Genomic DNA, 20771 nt, shown 5'->3' on the forward strand with positions numbered 1-20771 from the left:
TGAGTATGATGTAGAGAGTGATATTCTGAGACAATTTGCAATGGATCTTGATTTTTTAGTATTTGTGGTTTATTTCACTTTTTATTCAGCAGCTCTCCACTTTGCAATGTCAGCAGTTTTGTTGCTAGGTTCCAAATTCCCCTGGCAACCATGCATTCATTTGAATAAGACACTGGTATATGAATAGGAGAGGGGCTGAATAGAAAGATGAGTAATAAAAAGTAACAATAGCAATAATTGTGTAGCCTTACAGAGCATTTGTTTTAGGTGGGGTCAGTGATTCCCATGGAAAAGCTGGTGTCAGAAGAAAAAGGCAAATAATTAAAAAACTATATAAATTAAATAATGAAAACGTTACTTAGAATAGCCATTTTACAACATAGTAAAAGTTAACTTGAAGGTGAACCACCCCTTTAAGGCAGGGATAGCTTGTCTCATTTTCCAATGAGCAAGTCTGCTTTTATTACAGTTATAATTTACTTTTAGCTGAAGTGATTTATGAATCTTTAAAATTGTTGGAGACTACCAGCGTCGGGTTCCTTCCTTTAAGGCAGCTCATATGAAAAGCCTTGCGTGTCCATCACAACTATCCACAACTACATGAACCATTTGGGTAGTAAAGGCATTGCTCTGTCATTCAGATTGCTTGAATAACACCTAACTGTGTAATAAAAAGCTGTTGGTCTTAATACAGCACTTGGTCAGGAATAGAGATTAGTGGCGTAACTGCAAACAAGTGGGCCTCTTGTCCCCTGTGTTTTAAATAGCAGACATTCCTGCTTTTCAGACTAGACCAGTTAAATTGGCATCAGACCAGTAAAGTTGTTTTTTTCCCCTGTGTATTAGCGCATGCATAAGGGCTGCGGTGTGTGCAGACTGAGAGAACAATTAGGTGTTACTTAAAGGGAAAGTGCACCCCAAGAATGTTAAATGACCCAGTGGTTTTTGCGTTATTTAGCTTTTTATTCAGCAGCTCTCCAGTTTGCAATTTCACCAATCTGGTTGCTAGGGTCCAAATTACCATAGCATGCACTGATTTGGATAAGAGACTGGGATATGAATCGGAGAGGCCTGAGTAGAAAGATGAGTAAAACAAAGTAGCAATAACAATAAATTTGTAGCTTTACAGAGCATTTGAATTTAGATGGGGTCAGTGACCCCCATTTGAAAGCTTTAAAGAGTCCGAAGAAAAAGGCAAATAATTAAAAAACTATAAAAAATTAAATAATGAAGACCATTTGAAAAGTTGCTTAGAATTGGCCATTCTATAACATACTAAAAGTTAACTTAAAGGTGAACCACCCCTTTAAAGGACCAGTAACATCAAAAAATGAAATTGTTTTAAAGTAATAAAAATATAATGTAGTGTTGCCCTGCACTAGTAAAGCTGCTGTGTTTGCTTCAGAATCATTACTATTGTTTATATAAGCTGCTGCTGTGTAGCCATGAGGGCAGCTATTCAAAGGAGAAAAGGCTCAAGTTACACAGCAGATAGCAGATAAGCTCTGTAGAACATAATGTTATCTGTTATCCATTATTTATCCTGTGCCATATAGCCGGTTTTCAATTTCCGCCATTGCTACTCAGCAGCTTGTTTATATGAACTATAGTAGTGTTTCTGAAGCAAACACATCAGTTTTACCAGCGCAGGGCAACACTACATGATATTTTCATTACTTTAAAACACTTTCAGTTTTTGGTGTTACTGTTCCTTTAAGCAGGAGGAAAGGCATGTTATACTTGGGGGTGCCAAAAGTTAGGCACTAGTGGCATAACCAGATGTTACTGGGCCCTACAGCAAATTAATTTTAGGGCCTCTTACATATCCAGAGGTTGTCCTTTTTTATCAATATATGTTGACATTGCTTATTAATTAGGGCCATATGGGGCCCCTATACCTCCTGGGCCCCCCTGCAGCTGCAGGGTCTGCTTCCATTTACTTACACCCCTGTTAGGCACCCTAACATTTGGCACCCACAAGTAAAAATGCCTTTCCTTCTCCTCAAAAAAATAACTGCTTGTACCAAATGTGTGTGTTTCTTCTTTAGAGTTTATAATAATAATTAAGCCTCTGTCTAGTCATGGGGACAGACATTCACTGTCTTGATTATGTTTAAGTGGTTTTATTTCTTAGACAAGGAAGGCCAAATGTCTTACATTGCTCTTTATAGAAGCATAGACAAAAACATTTTCATGTAATATAGGACATATGTTGCATTATAAGCATCAGCAGGCTTTAAAAGTCTCCTCTCTGTTTAAAAATAATATCCAAAAGAGATGAGCTTAAGAGCAGTCCCTGTCAGCACTGCTATACTCTGGTGTTGAGTGAAGTATGTGATGCCTCTTTGTTCATTTATATGTAGGGTGGTGGGGTCATGGCAGAACTGATAATGATGCCTGCAACTTTAACACACAGTTCACTCACTGATGATTGGAAAATAGGAGCAGCTATACAATAACTATAGATTCTGTAGCTGATCTGTAGGAAACACTGCAGCAGATCAACTTTCTTGTTGCTGACAATATTCGTTCAGAGGGGTTTTTAACAATTAAATTAAATTTTTGTATGATGTAGACATTGTTATTCTGAGACAATTTTCAATTGGTCTTAATGTTTTATTTTTTGTGGTTTTACAGTTATTTGGCTTTTTGTTCAGCAGCTCTGCAGTTTGGTATTACAGCAGCTATCTGGTTGCTAGGGTCTTGTTTACCCCAGAACCCTAGCAGTGGCTCGAGCGAGAGACAGGAACATGAATAGGAGAGGGTCTGCATAGAATATGTCATAAAACGTAGCAATAACAATAGAGTTGAAGTCTGATGGGCAATAGCTTTTTGGCTGTCAGGGTCAGTGACCCCTATTTGAAAGTTGGAAAGGGTTAGAAGAGAGGCAAATAATTCATAAACTTTAAAACATATATAACAAAACCAATTGAAAAGTTGCTAGGAATGGGGCATTCTATTAAATACAAGAAGTTAACTAATAAGTAATGCACCTCTTTAAGTATTTCGTTTTAGAAAAGTACACTTTACAGAATATTTCAGAAGGTAGTATTATTTTGATGAATGTGCACTAGCTATAGCAATGTAAATGTTTCTCATTTAGTGCGGGAAGAGGGGTTACATTGTTGCTTTATTATTTTAAACATCCTAAGGGTAGAGACACGCTAAGATTCGGGGAGATTAGTTGCCCGGGGTCTTCTTCGGGGCAACTAATCTCCCCGCCGTGGGATGGCACTCGGAGCACTTAGTTTTCTAAAGTTGCCCAAAGTTTCTTCATGAGGCAACTTCGGGCGCTGGGCGACCAATCTCCCCGAATCGCAGCGTGTGTCTCTGCCCTAATGGTACAAGGGCCAACTTCTGCATTTTTCCTGCGTTCGGCGCCTACACGCGCCTGTGTGAGTACAGCCCCATTTTAAATGATGAAATGCGTCTATTCCTGCGCTCCCCTGCGGCTGAACGCCGAAAAACGGAACGCAGGGGAGCGCAGGTAAAAACGCTCATGAGTAAGAGCCCTAAATGAGCCTCATTAAATTTATTTGCTGCAGTACAATTCAGAATTTTTTTTTTATTTATTTTTTTACAAATTTTGTAATAGTGGAAATTGTACTCCAATCTGCTTCTTCTAGTTGCATGAACTAGCAGTGTTACTTCCACTGTTACATTTCATGAATGTGATAACTAGGGAAATTTTTCATCAGGTTTCGCTGTGAAAAAAACTCCCATAGTCTGCAATGAGTGAAAATAAAAAAATTGCCGCCCATTGACTTCAGTGCATTTGGCGAGTTTTTCACCATTTCATGAATTTTCGCTGAAGCAAAAAAGGTCAGATTTGCCTGTCACTAGTGATACCATTTCAACCTTTGTACCAAAATATATGCACAACCTGCAGACCCCTGTAGCCATGCAATATGCATTTACAGTACATGCATTGCTACTTAGCCATTCAGCATGTAGATTTGAGATGCACTTGGTTATTTATGCAAGCAAGCAGAAAAAGTATGGATTCGGTGCATTCCTACAAAACTTTTATGGGTTTTTTATAATTGCTGGTGGTCTGCACACAAGCGAATATTAAATGTGCAATAGGCAGCAGACTGGCAAAATGGGAATCACTGTGGTTCTTGCTAATTATAAATATAACTTCCTCAGTTGTAAATGTGGAAAATTGTGGTAGGGGAAGCTGAGGTAAGAAGATGTCCGTTCTAAAGCCAATATTCTCATGTTACAGAAACAAGAAGAAGATCTAGTTCAGGCAACTGCATAAAAAATGTCATTTATAACTGTTCTCCCCTCTCTCTTCTTTCTGAAAGGGATGATTTCAACATCCATGTCCTTCAGGCGTTTGTTGAACTCCATGAGTTTGCTGATCTGAACCTCGTCCAGGCATTAAGGTCAGTAAGATCGCTAACACGAGCCAAGTTCAGCCTTACTTTGCTGTTTTCTCCTAGGATATACAAAATTGTCATATATGGGTATAGGACCCAATATCCTGAAACCTGTTATCCAGAAAGCTCTGAATTAAGGGATGACCTTCTGCTATAGACTCCATTATAATTAAATAATTCATATTTTTAAAAATGGTCCCTCTTTTCTCTGTAATAAAAAAACAGTACATTGTACTTGATCGCCATATACCGTAGATAGAATGAATCCTGATTGAAGGCAGAACAATCCTACTTATTTAACGTTTAAAGGAGAAGGAAATGTTAAAATTATGTAAACTGTATCAGAAAGGTCTCTATAAATATACCAGTAAACCCTCAAAGCAATGCTGCTCTGAGTCCTCTGTCAAAAGAAACAGCATTTCTTTCCTTCTATTGTGTACACATGGGCTTCTGTATTAGACTAAACCTCCAGGGCTAGGGCTTGAGCATGCTCAGTTTGTTCCTCCCCACTGTAAACTGAGCCCAGAGCTATGAGTGAGCAGGGAGAGACTCAGGCAGGAAGTGATGTTACACCAAGCTAATATGGCAGCTGCTATCCTAAACAAACAGTGCTTCTAGAGCTGTTTACTCAGGTGTGGTAAAGCATTCTGCAGTATAAATATAGTGTTATAGCTTGCACTATTGTGGCTAATCTATTGGCGATAAACTGCTTTGGTAGCTTTCCTTCCCCTTTAAATGATTATTTAGAAGATTTAAAGTATGGAGCTCCAAATTACAGAAAGACCCCTTATTCGAGAATAGCCCATGTCCCGAGCATTCTGGATAACAGTTCCCATGCCTGTACACTACTTTTCAAATTCACGCAAACTAATCTCTGATTGCTATTGGTCACATTAAGTTATACGTTGCTTTTAGTTACATATACTTGGTATAAGTTTTTACTGCATAACTGAAGAACAGATATTTTTAGAATACTGCTGGTTTCATATTGTGTATTGACCTGTTCAGTTAAGCCCATCAGTTTGGATTGCCACAGTATGCCTTTTTTGCAGCAGACTTTGGTACTCCAGATGCTGCAATTGTACACAGCCCAACATTTACCAAACAACTCTACAGGCTTGGGTAGGGGATAGTTGGATGTTATATTACATATGCCTTACTATTGCAATTTAGTGAACATTCTGGTCTCTTGACACTCAAAGGAGAGACACTAAGTGGTTTTGTCCTGTAGGCAATTTCTGTGGAGTTTCAGACTACCTGGTGAAGCCCAGAAAATTGACCGAATGATGGAAGCGTTTGCATCTCGTTACTGTCTATGCAATCCTGGTGTTTTTCAATCCACAGGTAAGTGCGAGAGCTTCCCCTAAACACATCCTGCGTCTGGTTTTAATTATGGTTTATTCATAGCCATGGGCAGAAACAAAGTTATCTTTTACCCATACACAGCTTGCTTGCCATCAACTTTGCTCTGTCAAATAAATATATAAATTAGTGCCATTTTCGAATTCTGGACTACAGTCCTTACATAATGCAGTGACGGGCTCAATATTTATGAATAAATAACAAGCATGGTCTTGATAAGGCCTAAACTATACAAAACAAAAAAGCTTATTGGTCCATATCAGTGTGTGTGTATAATACACAAGAGCCATGAATATTTTGTAAATTACATCCTTATAAACTGTGCTTAGTGATGTTATCTGTTATAATCTGTTATAATCAGTGCTTAGTGATATACTCTCTGTCACATGACTCACAGAAATGTATGTATTACAATAAATAAAGTACCCGATGTTGAAAAATTATAAGGATGTCGGAAGTCACCTCCGAGAGTTCCATGACCTGTACAGAAGCACTTGGCTTTTCACTGTGAAACTCCTCATTGACTTAAAATATCCTTATGCATTACATAGTATAGTGGGAGAGATTAGTTACCCCGAAGAAGAGGAGATTTGCCACGGGGCAACTAATCTCCCCGAATCTGAGTGTGCGCCCTGACCCTAATCAGTCAAGCCCTACTCTGTTTTGTGAAGTCTTGACTCCTGAGATTTTCTCACTAGGCCATTTATTGACCTTGGGGCTCCAGCTATTGCTAGACAACAACTTGCAGTATTCTACAACATATAAAACATGCTGTGATTTGTCATCCTACTAGATATGGGGTCCCAAAGTTAAGAAATATGACACTAGGGTATTTTATTTGCCTTATAAACCACAGGCACGGGTATGGGATCCGTTATACAGAAATCTCAGAATTACGGAAAAGCCGTGTCCCATAGACTCCATTTTATCCAAATAATCCAAATTTTAAAAAAGATTTCCTTTTTCTCTGTAATAATAAAACAGAACTTTCTATTTGATCCAAACTAATATATAATGAATCCTTACTAGAAGTAAAATCAGCCTAGTGGGTTACATGATTTTCTAGTAGACTCAATCAAGCTCAAGATCCAAATTACAGAAAGATCCATTATCCGAAAACCCCCAGGTCCCATTCTGAATAACATATAAATATCCCATACCTGTAGTACATTCTGTACTCTTTTGTTAGAAGCAAGTACTGATTTATGGTTAAAATTGAGCTATTTCTCATAATCATTTTTGCCCCTGTCTTTACTGCAGATACATGCTATGTCCTGTCTTTTGCAATCATCATGCTTAACACCAGTTTGCATAATCCCAATGTAAGGGATAAACCATCCGTAGAGCGGTTTATATCCATGAATCGTGGTATTAATGAAGGTGGGGATCTCCCAGAGGAATTACTACGGGTAAGATAGAATTGCACATCTGTTAATGCTTTTTTTTTTTAAATCCAGTGGAAAGCATGATACCTACACTTATGTATACAGTATGTAGGAAAAAAAAGTCTTTGGTTGTATCAATATTTTCCCCTCCCCCCCATCACTGAGGAAGGGCCATTTGGGTCCTGAAAACGTTTGATCTTGTGTATAGTATCATGAGCACCATGCAATAAAGTTGGGATCACCCCATTAGCTGCACAAATCCAGGTATTGGTTTCCAGTTTGTCTTGAATCAACAGACATTCTGACAATTAGTTGAATTTGAAGAAGTGCACAATATACAATAACCCTACTGGGCCTTTCTAGGGATCAAATATCTATTACATATTCCTGCACAAGCTAAATTTTTATATATTTATCCACCATTCAGTGAAGTATGAAGACATAGGGTATCATGTAACCTCCATATTGGCATTTATACATGCGTAGGAACTACCATATTGCCAGATTCAGCTATGATATATACCGCTTTTATAGTAAAAAGCAACAGTCCAGTCCAAGTCTAATTACAAGTGTTGCTGTTTAATTGTGGCCCATGGAAGGAACAGAATCTTCACCATGTAATAAGATCTGTGGCTTCTAAGAGATAAGTGGATATCAACCTACACTCATGAATATTGTACAGTTTAACCTGAAGGCCAGCACTTAAGCTTTCTTAAAACAAGTGTATTCCATAAACCCATCCACTGCTGTGTCTCACAGGCTGTTATACAGGTAGATACTGGAAGATTTTTTTATTTTAGTGCTAGTTAGTAAGCTGCAAGAGTATCACCTTCTTTATATAGACATTGTCCTCCCCTTTTCTCTATATTCAATGCCTTGTATGCTTTACTAAACAAAAAAAATCCCCTCTTTATGGTAAGATCAGCGTTTAGTCTTTAGCTGTTTACTTGCCCTGGCAGTGTTATCCATTGCAAAAAGGATTATGTTGAGCGAACTTGTTCTTTTTCATTGCATGCAGCATAAAAGCACATGAGCCTTAAAAGGAAATTGTATCTAAAGATTTGTCTGGCTCAATTAACTCTTACAATAGGTAGTTTGCCTCCACCATAGCCTTTATTGGGCACAGTTAAACCACTTTAGAGTTTTCCAAACACGTTCGCTATAACCAGGCCTCCAGCAAGTAATGTAAGTAGCCTTTTCATTTTCAGCCTCATCTGAGTTGATTACTGCTGTTAAGTGGTAGATTGTGCAGCACAAGGTTGTATCAGATGTCTTTATATTTCTTAACATTAACAAGCATTTGAATGATGATTTTTTTTTTTTTTTACACATCAGATCAGGAATGTCTTTGTCATTACTCTCGTGTTGTGTAAAACAAGTGAAGCCTTCATAAAAAAAAAAAGCAAATAATTCTGTATATGCAATAGCAGCCAGAATGAAGGCAGGATTGGATGTTTGGAGGGTGTGGTAGATTGCATCAGCATACTACAGGTATGGTATCTGTTTTTCGGAAACCCGTTATCCAGAAAGTTCCGAATTAAGGAAAGGCCATCTCCCATAGACTACATTTTATCCAAATATAATTTCCTTTTTTTCTGTCATAATAAAACAGTTTCTTGTACTTGATCCCAACTAAGATATAATTCATCCTTATTGGAAGCAACACCAGCTTTTTTAGTTTATTTAATGTTTACATGATTTTCTGGTAGACTTAAGGCATGAAGATCCAAATTACAGAAAGATCCATTATCTGGAAACCCCCAGGTCCCGAGCATTCTGGATAATAGGTCCCATACCTGTACAAACATCTATGGACATATATGATGGCTGAATCACACAGTTCAGAATTGCCTCCCACCAGCAATGTTCATTCAGTTCCTATGTGTATGTCCAAAGTCCCTTTGTATATTTCCTTGTATGCTGAGATTTGTAACCAAAATAAAACCAGTTTGTGGTTCTTTTTGTAATCATTATGTTTCGTAACATTATTTATTAAGCAGTAATGGCCAGGGGTGTAACTATAGAGGAAGCAGACCCTGCGGTTGCAGGGGGCCCAGGAGTGTAGGGGGCCCAGTGAGACCCTAATTAATTAGCAACTTTAATATATGTTTGTAAAATAGGCCAACTTATAAATATTTTGGGGCCCTAAATTGAATTTGCTATGGGGCCCAGTAACAACTAGTTACGCCACTGGTAATGGCTGCTTCACTGGCAAGCCAAGGGGAAGGCTTGTACTTTGTAACAAATGCATGTCAAATGCCTTGTAATATTTGTTTCTATAACCCAAACTATTTAATTGTGCTCATCAAAATGACTGGACATAAAAAGTATAATTACTTTTGCACGTCATTCTAACATCTGCACATGGAACGCTTACTGCATCACCCTGCTTCCACAAAAACAGTTGCTTGGTTATAATCTTATTTCCCTAGGACAAATTAGATTTGACCAACCCCTAATGCAAAATTCTTTTTCCTTATCTTGTTGAAGAATATGTCATTTGCAGTATTCTGTTATTTGTTAGATGCCATAAACTCCAGTTTATAGACTTTGAAATGTAAAACAAAATTACTAAATTTGATTTGAATGTTTTCTGATACATTGCATTACATTACTGATATTCTTCATACAGCGTACTGAAAATGTGCACTGATCAGACAATTGATATGATTTTCTAAGGGGATAAAAAGGCACACTGCATTTTCAGGCTACCAAAAACCATACACCTTTAAAGTGCCAAAATGAACCCTATGGGGCAGATTCCCTAAAGGGTGAAGTGACTAACGCTAGTGTTAATTTGCCAGCGTGAGGTCGTTTTGGTGCTTCGCCAATTCCCTAACGGGCGCAGGTGTAACTTCGCTAGCTAACTCTAACACTCTGGCGAAGGGACATAACTCCGCAAATTCAGTAAGACGCGGATTTGACTGAACGTTACCTCTTGCGTCAGACTTGCCTTCGCCACCTCAGACCAGGCAAAGTGCAATAGAGTAGAAAGGACTTCCCAAAAAAATGCGGCGTCTTTTCCTTTTTTAGGGTGATAGGCTGCAAAAAAAAAAAAAACGTAAATTTTTTTTGGGTAACTGGCTTCCCCCCTACATTTCCTTACATATGGCACGTAAACTATACACTGGGCTCATACCTGTAATACCTGGGCATTATACCTGTAACAACTTTATTTTCTTTTATTAAGGGCTTGTGTAGTGTAATGTATTTGCTGCAACATATACATCCATTCAACTTTAACTTCCCGCGGTTTGCAAATTAGCTAACACTAGTGTAACTTTGCTCTTCTTGCCGGATTAACGTTTGCACAACTTCTCCAGCGTTCAGCGCCCTGGACACAACTTCGCATTTTAAGGAATTAGCGTTGTCTGGGCAAAATTACGCCTAGCAAAGTGTTGCGATGTGGGCGAAGCAGACGCTAGCGAATTAGCGCCGCTGTCATTTTCTTTAGAGATTTAGGGGGTTATTGATCAAAGGTCGAATTGTATTGAGTTATGTGTACTTTTTAAGACCTCGAATGAACTCACAACTCAAATAGTTTCTAATTTAAGAAAAAACTTGGATGGAAAAAAACTTGACTCGAATTGATCGGGTTTTCCACTGAGAAAAAAACTGAAATCGCTCGAATTGATCAAATATTCAAGCAAAACCCTCCAGAAAAAAAAACGTGAACACCTTGAAGGCTATTAACATCTTCAAATAATTCAAGAGACCTCTGCCATTGACTTCGATATGATGTTGTATTTTCAGATTCAAGCTATTTCCAGGGTCCGGGTATAATAAATCTCCAAAAATTTGAGTGTTTTTTTTTTTTTTAAATTCAAGTTTTATTTTTAACTAAAAAATACCCTTGAAAACTCAAATTTTTCATGGAAAACAAAACTCGACCCTTAATAAATCAGTAAAGCTAATTACTGAAGTCGCTGATTACTGTGGGCCAAAGGTGATCCCTGAAAGAGATATAAATCATTATAAAAAAATAAATAAACAGGCATATTTATGAAAGATCAAGCTGAGAAATACATGGGGATTCCTGGCAGTTCGATGTTCTCATATTTAACAGATCTATCATTATCCCTCCCTAAAGTGTATTGATATTGTTTGGGACAGATAATTCTGTATATAGCAAATAAAAGTGTTTAATGAATAGAAATACCCATGTTTCTTTATCCATAGTGTTCTAAGTGCTTCTAAAATACATGTCCATCATCTGATGGAAACATATGTACCAGAGCCCAGTCCAGAAAACGACTTACCCTTGATTTCATTAAAACGGTTCAGTTCAAACAGTGGCTCTGCTTACTTGCTAGATGCTTAGATGTATCTTCTGATTATTTACTCTGCTATATTCTAACAGCTTAGTGTTTTGGTTTTGATCCATTGGAATATGCTTCTAGCTAAATTAAAATGTTCCCATCTAATCACAGAGATTGTGCAGACGTCACACTAATTTCAGGCGGCTATTTTGCTGGAGGAGGTATCCCGATGATCAGTTGTGAATCTTGCCTGAGTGAGCCGAGTTTAGTGGAAAGAGCATGCAGCTCCTCTTTATAGTAATACAGAACAAGGCAGTACTGTTAAAATAAAGATGAGGCATTATATTGAAATTATTGATTATACATGTTGTGTTTTGTTTGGTTATATTCATTTCAGAATCTGTATGCTTCTTTTACAGAATTTATATGAAAGCATTAAGAATGAACCGTTCAAAATTCCCGAGGATGATGGAAACGACTTGACACACACATTTTTCAACCCAGACAGAGAAGGCTGGCTCTTAAAATTAGGTCAGTAGAATGAGATCTGGAGGGGGGCAGGGTTTGATTGATTTCTCTTTTTCTCTCCCTCTGGTTATTATTATTGCCCTAAACTCTATGATGTGCCTTTATACATATTATGAATCCCGTATCCTGCTGCCAGTAACCTTGTTTGGGAGTAAAACATTGGTTGCTTTCTGGCATTCTATTGATTTGAATAATGACATTCTTATAGGCATTTGGCACTTTGGAATGACATATCAAGCTTATTGAAATATATATCTTCATTGAATGCCATATGTCTGGGTATTGAGCAGGAAGTAAATGTGGACAGTGTAATAGGAAGTGAGTAAAAAAACACATTCATAATGTTTGCTATTAAATATTTGTGTTAAATAAGAATTGGTAGGAAACATATGAAAGCTATATTGTAAATAAGGATATCCCAAAAATTGTATGAAACAATTTGTACCTTTTTGATCTTTCTGGCACAGTTTACATTCAAAGCTTTTGTTATTTTTTCTAGGATTCTATTCAACTTATATGTGACATTTTGAATTAAATATTAGTTGTCCTGTCCTATATCCCAGCTTCTCAAAAGTGGGACTCTCCTCTGAGTCTCTATGGGACTCTACTGCTGATGTAGCAGTGGAATGTTGAAAGGCTGATGCAAAAAGGTTGATTGGCTTTTGATACTAATTAATAACACTGACCACAGTATGCAGCCATTCTTATAACATGAAATTGCTGATATATAAAGGTGAAAAAAGGATATTATGACTCAAATCAAACAACTTACTTTAGTGAGCTTCACCATACATTCAATAACAATTACATACCGAACATTTGCCTTTCAGCAAGGCCACCTTTCCAGTCCCGTCCAAACGTATGTGCAACTTCAATATTGTATATAGGAAAGGATACAGCCAAAGGCAGAATAACTGCAATAGGCATTTATAGATACGACATGTTTCGGGTATAACAACCCTTTATCAAGTGTAAAAATGTAAAATACAAACATATGTAAAATAGCCCAATCACAGGAAACTACATCACAATTAACAAATGCTCCTGGTGATTGCCAATGGCAGTTAAAGGAGAAGGAAAGCTACCAAAGCAGTTTATTAACAATAGATTAGTCACAATAGTGCAAGCTATAACACGATATTTATTCTGCAGAATGCTTTAGAAGCTCCGTAGAAGCACTCTCTCTGTGTGTTTAGGATTGCAGCTGCCATATTGGCTTGGTGTTTCATCACTTCTTGCCTGAGTCTCTTCCTGCACACTCATAGCTCTGGGCTCAGATTACAGCAGGGAGGAGGGAGGGGAAAAGGGAGAGGGAGAGAGGAGCAAACAGAGCATGTTCAAGCCCTAGCCCTGGAGGTTTAAGCTGAAAACAGGAAGTCTGATACAGAAGCCCATGTATTCACAATAGAAGGAAAGAAATGTGAGGACTCAGAGAAGCATTACTTTGAGGGTTTACTGATGTATTTATATAGACCTTTCTGATAAAGCTTACAGTATGTAATTTTAGCCTTTCCTTCTCCTTTAATAAAGATATTTACATATTGCATCTTAAATCAGTGTACAGAGTTTATTCTGTATTTAAGGGGCTGTGGTCATGGACTTTGTTACCAAATAACTGATACGTCTGTGTGCCCACCACTTTTTATCATTGTCCTAATTATAGGCTGAAGGAGCAAACTGGTCCCTGATGACTTCTCCCCAATACATTAGCTGAGCATTAGGTTTCAGTGCACAGATGTTCTTGTTTTAGACTCCGTTGCTGAGTTTGTTTAGCTGCATTAGTGCTTAATCTGAATTAAAGATGATGTGAAATTGTAATATTCTGTTAAAATTGTATTCTGATGTGGATAAAATGCTGTATCCCTGATGGAATGTGAAACAGAACCCAGCAGGGAGAAATGTCTTAAAACAGGAATTGTTGCCCTGCCAGTGTCAGACTGAGGCACCAGGGAATCACCACCCAGTGTGCTAGTCCTAAAGGGGCCCTCACCAAATATAGTAAGAAAAGAATTTGCCCTGGTCTTACACTTTAACCAATTCTCTGTGGTCAGTGTAGTTGCCTGCCTTTGCCTGCAGTAATGAAAGCAAATGGGTGCAAGCTGACCAAGGGCTGTTCATCTCAGGGACAACGGTAATGGTATATATAAATTGGGTCTAGCAGACCATTCAAGGGCTTGAAACAATACATTTTTTTTAAAAGGGAACAGTAATTAGTGAGGGTGAAATAAGTAAGAGTAAATGGGAATATGTTGATACAATTGTTTAAATGATTTGAGGTGTTGTAATGAATTGGTTAGATTCTAGACCTTGAACAGAAGAGGCTGTGTCACTGGAAGATTTCATTGTCATGCCATATTGCTGTACTTTATATATTGCCAGCAGCAGTCAGGACTGGAACTATGGGTAGGCAATATAAAGCAGGTGATCTAGTGGTAGATGGTGGGGGGACTTAAATAACTGCCAGAGAGGAGGTATGCAGGTTAGGATCACTGGGTGCTGGGCCTTGGGTGCAGACAGAACTTGGCCCTGCACTCTTGACATAATTCACTTTAAACCCTCCATTGGAACTTACAGTCTATGGTCCCTATCAAATACACACGTGGATCACTTTCTCCAGGGGCCAGTTGAGGAATGAAACTAGAATACCTCATGGAGACGTACACAAGTATTGAGTACTCTTTGCTGATCAGAATTGAACTCAGGACCCCAGCACTGCAAGGCAACAGCGAGCCACTGATACGCCTGATATCATGCTGATATTCATGACAGCTTATACTGTTTCTGCCTGCGGTTTTGGTTGTCAGTTTAAGCTCGGCTCTGTATTGGTAAGGGAATCTGGGTTCTATTACATTTAATACTTCCTTCCCATCTTTGCCTTATCACATTTTCTACAACACTGAATGAATGATGTGCCACTGGATTCAATTCATTTACATGAATAAATGGGGACCCAGTAGTTAAAAATCTGCAGCTTTTTGTCATTATATTATCTGGCCAATTGAGCAACTCTAAGCCTGTTTCCATTTGGTCTGGGTGGGTCTCTGGGTGGATGTTCTCTCTACGTCCTGGTTTATTTGTACTTGCATTGCTTGTCTCACTCTCTATGCATGTCCATTAGATTCCCAGACAGTCTCAGAGGAGCATCTGTATTGACAACCAAGCCTTGTCATGGTGATGTCATACAAGGTGGGGCTCTCTCTTCTCAGGGGAACCAACCATTGCCAAGCATGAAATATTCATTTAGTGGAGATTGCCCTTACCATATGTCCTTTGTATGTTTTTATTGTGTCTGATTCCTTTCTTTAAAGGTAAAGAAGTGTCAAAGTCAATACTGTTTTGTCACTTATGTTGGCATGAATGCAATTAGCAGGAAAATGGAAGATGTGAAACCGGTTTATGTGCTGGGAGTTGTAGTACAGCAACAGCTGCTGCAGAGGGAGAGAGAAAGGGATTCCTTATTTTATAGTGAATTATATTAAAACATACGATCAGTATTTCACCTAGATTACCAGTACAGGTTTGGGACATTTTATCCAGAATAATGGGGACCTGGTGTCTTCTGCCTAATGGATCTTTCCGTAATTTGGATCTCCATACCTTAAGTGTACTAGAAAATCGTGTAAACATTAAATAAACCCAATAGGCTGGATTTGCTTCCAATAAGGATTCATTATATGTTAGTTGGGATCAAGTACTGTTTTTTGATTACAGTGAAAAAGGAAATCATTTTTAAAAATTTGGATAAAACGGAGTCTATCGATGCTTTCTGGATAGCGGGTTTCCGGATAATAGATCCTATAGCTGTATTCCAGACCATCATTTGAAATCCAAGTGGTTAGTTCTCTTCTACTGCAGTTGGCCTTTGCACCAGTTCTACAAAACATACATTTCCTTCTACTCTGTAGGTTAAGCCTGTCACGTTGTAGGGATGTGATAAAAATCCCCATGTTGGAATTGCTTTCATTACACACAATCATTGTTTTCCACTCTGCAAGCGTACATTGATATCTCTTATATTTACGTGGGCACAGTGTTTATTCTTTATATATATATTCTGATATAATAGCTGTACCTCAACGTGTGACAATTCAAGATGGTTTTCTGCAGCAATGCTTTTTATCTAGGAACGGTGATTATTTTTGTATGTCTTTTATTTTTCCATATTCTCTGTGAGTTTGTATTGATTTGGTTTTTTGGCTATGATTTTTAATGAGTGGTTTAAATGTGCCTTCTTGTTTTCCTTATGGCCTATGACCTTTCACCTTTCTGTTCTGTGACTGGCTGTCTCTGCTTATTCTGCATTAGGAGGTACGTACACAAATGCTATCAGCCACGCACTTTTTTACGTTTCTCATTCACCTTTGCGTTCGCGTTTCCGCTCCTTCTTTATTTATTTTTTTCCTTTATTTTTGGGCAGATTGTAAAAAAAAATACAAATAAATCACAGAATAGTGCTTTATTTCCACATAAATAATCATCATTTGCTTCTTCTATTTTTTGCTTTCTAGTAGAAAATAAAAACAACCTTCTCCTTGATCCATCTGCCAAGCTTTGATTTTTTAATATTCTAATGGCAACTGGTTAATACCAGGGGAGATTTACCAGTCCCTGATTGAAAATAGGCAGTTGGGAATTCTATTCAGAGGAAGAGGGGACACGATCACTTTACTTCCTGCGAACCACAAAAAGCCTTCAGTTCTGGGCAGTTTCCCCATGCAGCTCAAGTAGCAAAGACTAAAAATGATCTCAGCTCTTACTAGGAGGGACAGAGAATAACTCATGTGCCGAGGGAGTATATACAATCCAAAGCAGAAAGAGTCTGGTAAATACATTATACAATTAATCCACAACTCTGACCTGTGCTCTCATAGTAACTGCTCATTTAATATAGTCTAGAGAAAATACTAACAGTACTGGCGACACATACAATACAGGGGAAAAAAAGAGGTAATAACCTTGTTTTTTGTCGTTGCCTGCTCTAAGGGGGTTATTTATCAAAGGTCGAATTTTAGAGTAATGTGATTTTTTTTAAACTCTTATAAATTCGATTTGATTCACAATTCAAGTTCGAATCAAATTCCAGCGCAATACAAATTGAGTTTTCCTCCGAATCACTTTTTGTTTGATAAGCAAAATTTTTTTTCTCCCATTGAAGTCGATTGGATGTCATTTTCATGACAAAACGTGGCTCGTCACTACTATTAAAGTCTTCAAATAGTTTAAGGGACCTTGGCCATCGACTTTTACATGAACTCTGCTGGTTTTAGGTGGAGAATAGTGAAATTTGAATTTACAAAGGGTCTAACTTTAATAAATCAAACATTCGAATTTGAGTTCGAGCCGGTAAATGTATAACTCGAAATTGTGAGTTTTTTTACCAAAAATCCCTAAAATTCGAACTCGAGCCCTTAGTAAATCTGCCCCTTAGTTTAGCACTTAAAATGTTTCTGATGTTCTGCCTTCAGGTTGGTTCTAGCCATTCCCACTTTAAAGTTGGTGGCTCCCGGACTGGACAAAACTCATTACCATGGGAGCTTACACTCAAGTGGAGATAAAACTAGTGGAAACATGGAGTCATGTAAATTTGACATTCTTCAGAAATAATGGAAATGTGTTGGAAAAACTCAGAAAAATACACTCGTTATCAACTATTTCACCTTCAAACCCTGCTAGCATTTGGGCAGGCTGTTGGGAAGGCCCCATATGGGGGTTAATAACCTGTCTGGAGGGGCCCAGTTGGCAGCTTTTGTCAGCCCATCTTTGACCGTTCAGATGAAATTCCAGGTTTCTTGCAGCATTAATAGGCCTTCTCCTAGCCTTCAGGATTGACCTCCCAATCCACAGACCTTGAAGGGCCAGCCGCACTGTTTGAGAATCACTGCCTTAAAGAAGCATATTAATAAAGACACAGAGCACTCATTCTTTCAATACCTGCCTTTAAAAGGGACCTGTCACCCAAAAAAATGATTCAAAATCCTATTTTATCACATTAGTCAAGTAATATGAACTTTATTTACACTATATAAATTATTTAAATCTTGTTTCCTTCAGTCTGGGAATTCATAATTACAGCAAGCAGGCAGGAGCCATTTTGTGGACACTGTTATTAAGGCAAGCCTTGCATCATCTCAGAATCTTGTTTGTGCAACAGAATGGGGGACCCGATCCCATGCACTGGTTACACCATTAAATGGTGAAGAGAACCAGGGAATGTGGGGAGAGCAGTGACATCTAGGAAGTGCTGAATAGAAAGTGAAAGTAATATCTGCCCCGCCTCTATGCCTAAGGCATAGAGGAGGGGCAGGCAATATTTGATTGACAGCTGAGATTTTTAAATGAGTTTACAACAGCTATGAACACTTTAATAAAAAAAATTGGATTTCATGTTTAATTTGAAAAGGACTTTTATTATACAGCTTTTTATGTCTGGGTGACAGGGACACTTTAATAGTGTGAGCTGCAGAGATATAAACAAGCTGTTGTGTTGCAATGGTGGCAGCTGTTCAAAAGATATGCAGAGCAGAAATGTTTGGTGCTATTGATTGACAGTCTTATCTCTCTTCAAGGCTCACATTTTCTGGATCCACATAATTCATTATAATAATTGCCTCCCTCTTGTTTTGAGATATAATCAATTTTGAGGTCCCATTGCTATTTCTGGGAAGGAGGGGTTAGTTATAGTGAAGGCAAAGCTTTAACTATGGTGGCGGTGACAAGAGACTTCATTTGCACATTACTGATTTAGGGAATTGAAATAACTAGTGTCTTGCAGCCCCCATGAGTTATGTGGTCTGTGAACATCGAGAGACTTATCTTTGTAGTATTTGTAGACTTTGGCCAACCATAGATCTCAGTCCTGCTCTTTCCTGGTCATTGAATTCCCAATAGACCTCAGTGAGCTCTACAGATGAGATCAGGTCAGCTTCAGTATGTGCTCTACTGTCACCTGACAAATGAGATCATTGATTTAATTACATTTAATTCAAGCACCATTTTTTAGTGAGGCTTTCATCAGATCAGATCCTCACGGCCAGAGAGTGCTAGAGTGCATTAGGCTGGCTTTTGTTCCCCAAGGGTTTTGCATTTGAGATCCTTGCACTTTGCTTTTCCCAGCTCCTCTAATAAGCAAGACTTTATGAAAAAAACATGCCTTCAGATGCAAGAATGAGTCATTTAAAGCCCTGGATCTGTGTGATTTCTATCACATAAGTGCTTTTCAAATTTGATTGTTTTCCATTAGTCCTCAAGCACGACATGGACTCTGCATATCCTGCTATCTCCATACAGAGGTCCATTAAATATACTTTGTGTGCAACTGTACATTATCTTTATTTTTTTTTCAACCTTACCCACAAACTGTTATCATTTTCTTCTTCTTGGAATGTGATGGGTTAAGAGAATGATTGCATGTAAATCCAGTAGGAAACATCTGTCCTTAATGGACCATGGAATAAACTGAGCCCACCATTTATACTCCTCTGCCAGGTTCTAGTGTGGAAAAACAAACCTTCAAAGGAAGCAGTGACTGTTTTATTCATTCATTAACCTGATCCAGGATACAGTCTCTCTAAAAGACACGGACATTTTTCATTCTAAACAAGAAGCTTAATAGGGCATGAGAGAGAATTTAGAAACCATGCTAAATATTTATTTGATAGACGTGGAACCTTGCCAAATTCTAAATACTGTATTTAGAACTCATGGGAATATACTACTTTTTGTTGATAACCTTAGGACCCCTGAGCTGAACACTAGTAGCCCATAGGAAAGCAGCCATAAACATTCTGATGAATGGACGCCTTGCTAAACACAAGATGGACACCTTAGATCAGGGGACCCAACCTTTTTCACCCATGATAGATCAATCAGGTGTAGGTAAAGGGCCCTATTTTTGTCCTCACTGTGTCAGTTTCCTCAAACAGAGCATAGGAGCCACCACTTCAATTGTAAAAAGGGTTGGGGAGCAACACAAGCATGAAAAATATTCCTGGGAGGTGCCAAATAAGGGCTGTGATTGGCTATTGGTAGCCCCTGTGTGGGCTGGCAGCCTACAGGAGGCTCTGTTTGGCAGTACACTTGGTTTTTATGCAACCAAAACTTGCCCTAAGCCTGGAATTCAAGTATAAGCACCTGCTCTGAGGCCACTGGGAGCAAGATCCAAGGGGTTGGGGAGCAACATGTTGCTCACGAGCTACTGGTTGGGGATCACTGCCTTAGATAGATCCAAAAATGATCATACTGCTGTGAATCAGTGTTTTGCAGGCTGGCCCAAAAGGTGCATTTTGGCTTGGGATGCAGCGAATCCAGGATTTGGCCGAATCCTTCTGCCCTGTTGAACCGAATCCGAATATGCATATGCAAAGTAGGGACAGGGAGGAAAATAGCATGACTTTTTGTCACAAAGGAAGTAAAAATGTTTTTCCCCTTCCCACCCCTAATTTGCATATGCAAATTAGGATTCAGTTTGGTATTCGGCCGAATCTTTCACAAAGGATTCGGGGGTTCGGAATTCAGTCCTTCTCCTGTTCCAAACCATCTAGCTGACATATTTGCAAATTGCCACTTATCTCTGAAAGGGGAAATATCGTGAGATTGAAAATTTAATATAAGCTTCCTCATACTGAAGTAAGAAACTTTCTAAATATAATAAAAAGTCTGCATTATTTCTGAAATAATCACGTTTATATTCACTATTCCTCTCTCCGCTTCTGTTTCTCTTCATTCTGTCATCATGCAGCAGTTGGGTGTCAGATATTCATTGACCGTTAGGGGGGGGCCTCCTTTTCCTAGCAGATGTATTAGAGCTCACTCAAATAACTGATTCCAGTACAAATAAAATATAACAAAATAAC

The 20771-nt window shown here is 38.4% G+C and overlaps 1 protein-coding gene across 1 annotated transcript in view; it reads left to right on the forward strand.

Annotated features, from left to right (window-relative positions):
• The window catches only part of LOC108701591 (cytohesin-3), an 81962-nt gene that overhangs the window by 46877 nt on the left and 14314 nt on the right, over positions 1–20771 (forward strand). Inside the window, exons 6-9 of the mRNA XM_018236432.2 lie at positions 4311–4391; positions 5617–5729; positions 7008–7156; positions 11811–11922. Coding sequence (XP_018091921.1) covers positions 4311–4391; positions 5617–5729; positions 7008–7156; positions 11811–11922 — 455 coding nt within the window. The remainder of the gene's footprint in view (positions 1–4310; positions 4392–5616; positions 5730–7007; positions 7157–11810; positions 11923–20771) is intronic.

Source organism: Xenopus laevis, chromosome 9_10L, assembly GCF_017654675.1.
Source record: "Xenopus laevis strain J_2021 chromosome 9_10L, Xenopus_laevis_v10.1, whole genome shotgun sequence".
Classification (NCBI taxonomy): domain Eukaryota; kingdom Metazoa; phylum Chordata; class Amphibia; order Anura; family Pipidae; genus Xenopus; species Xenopus laevis.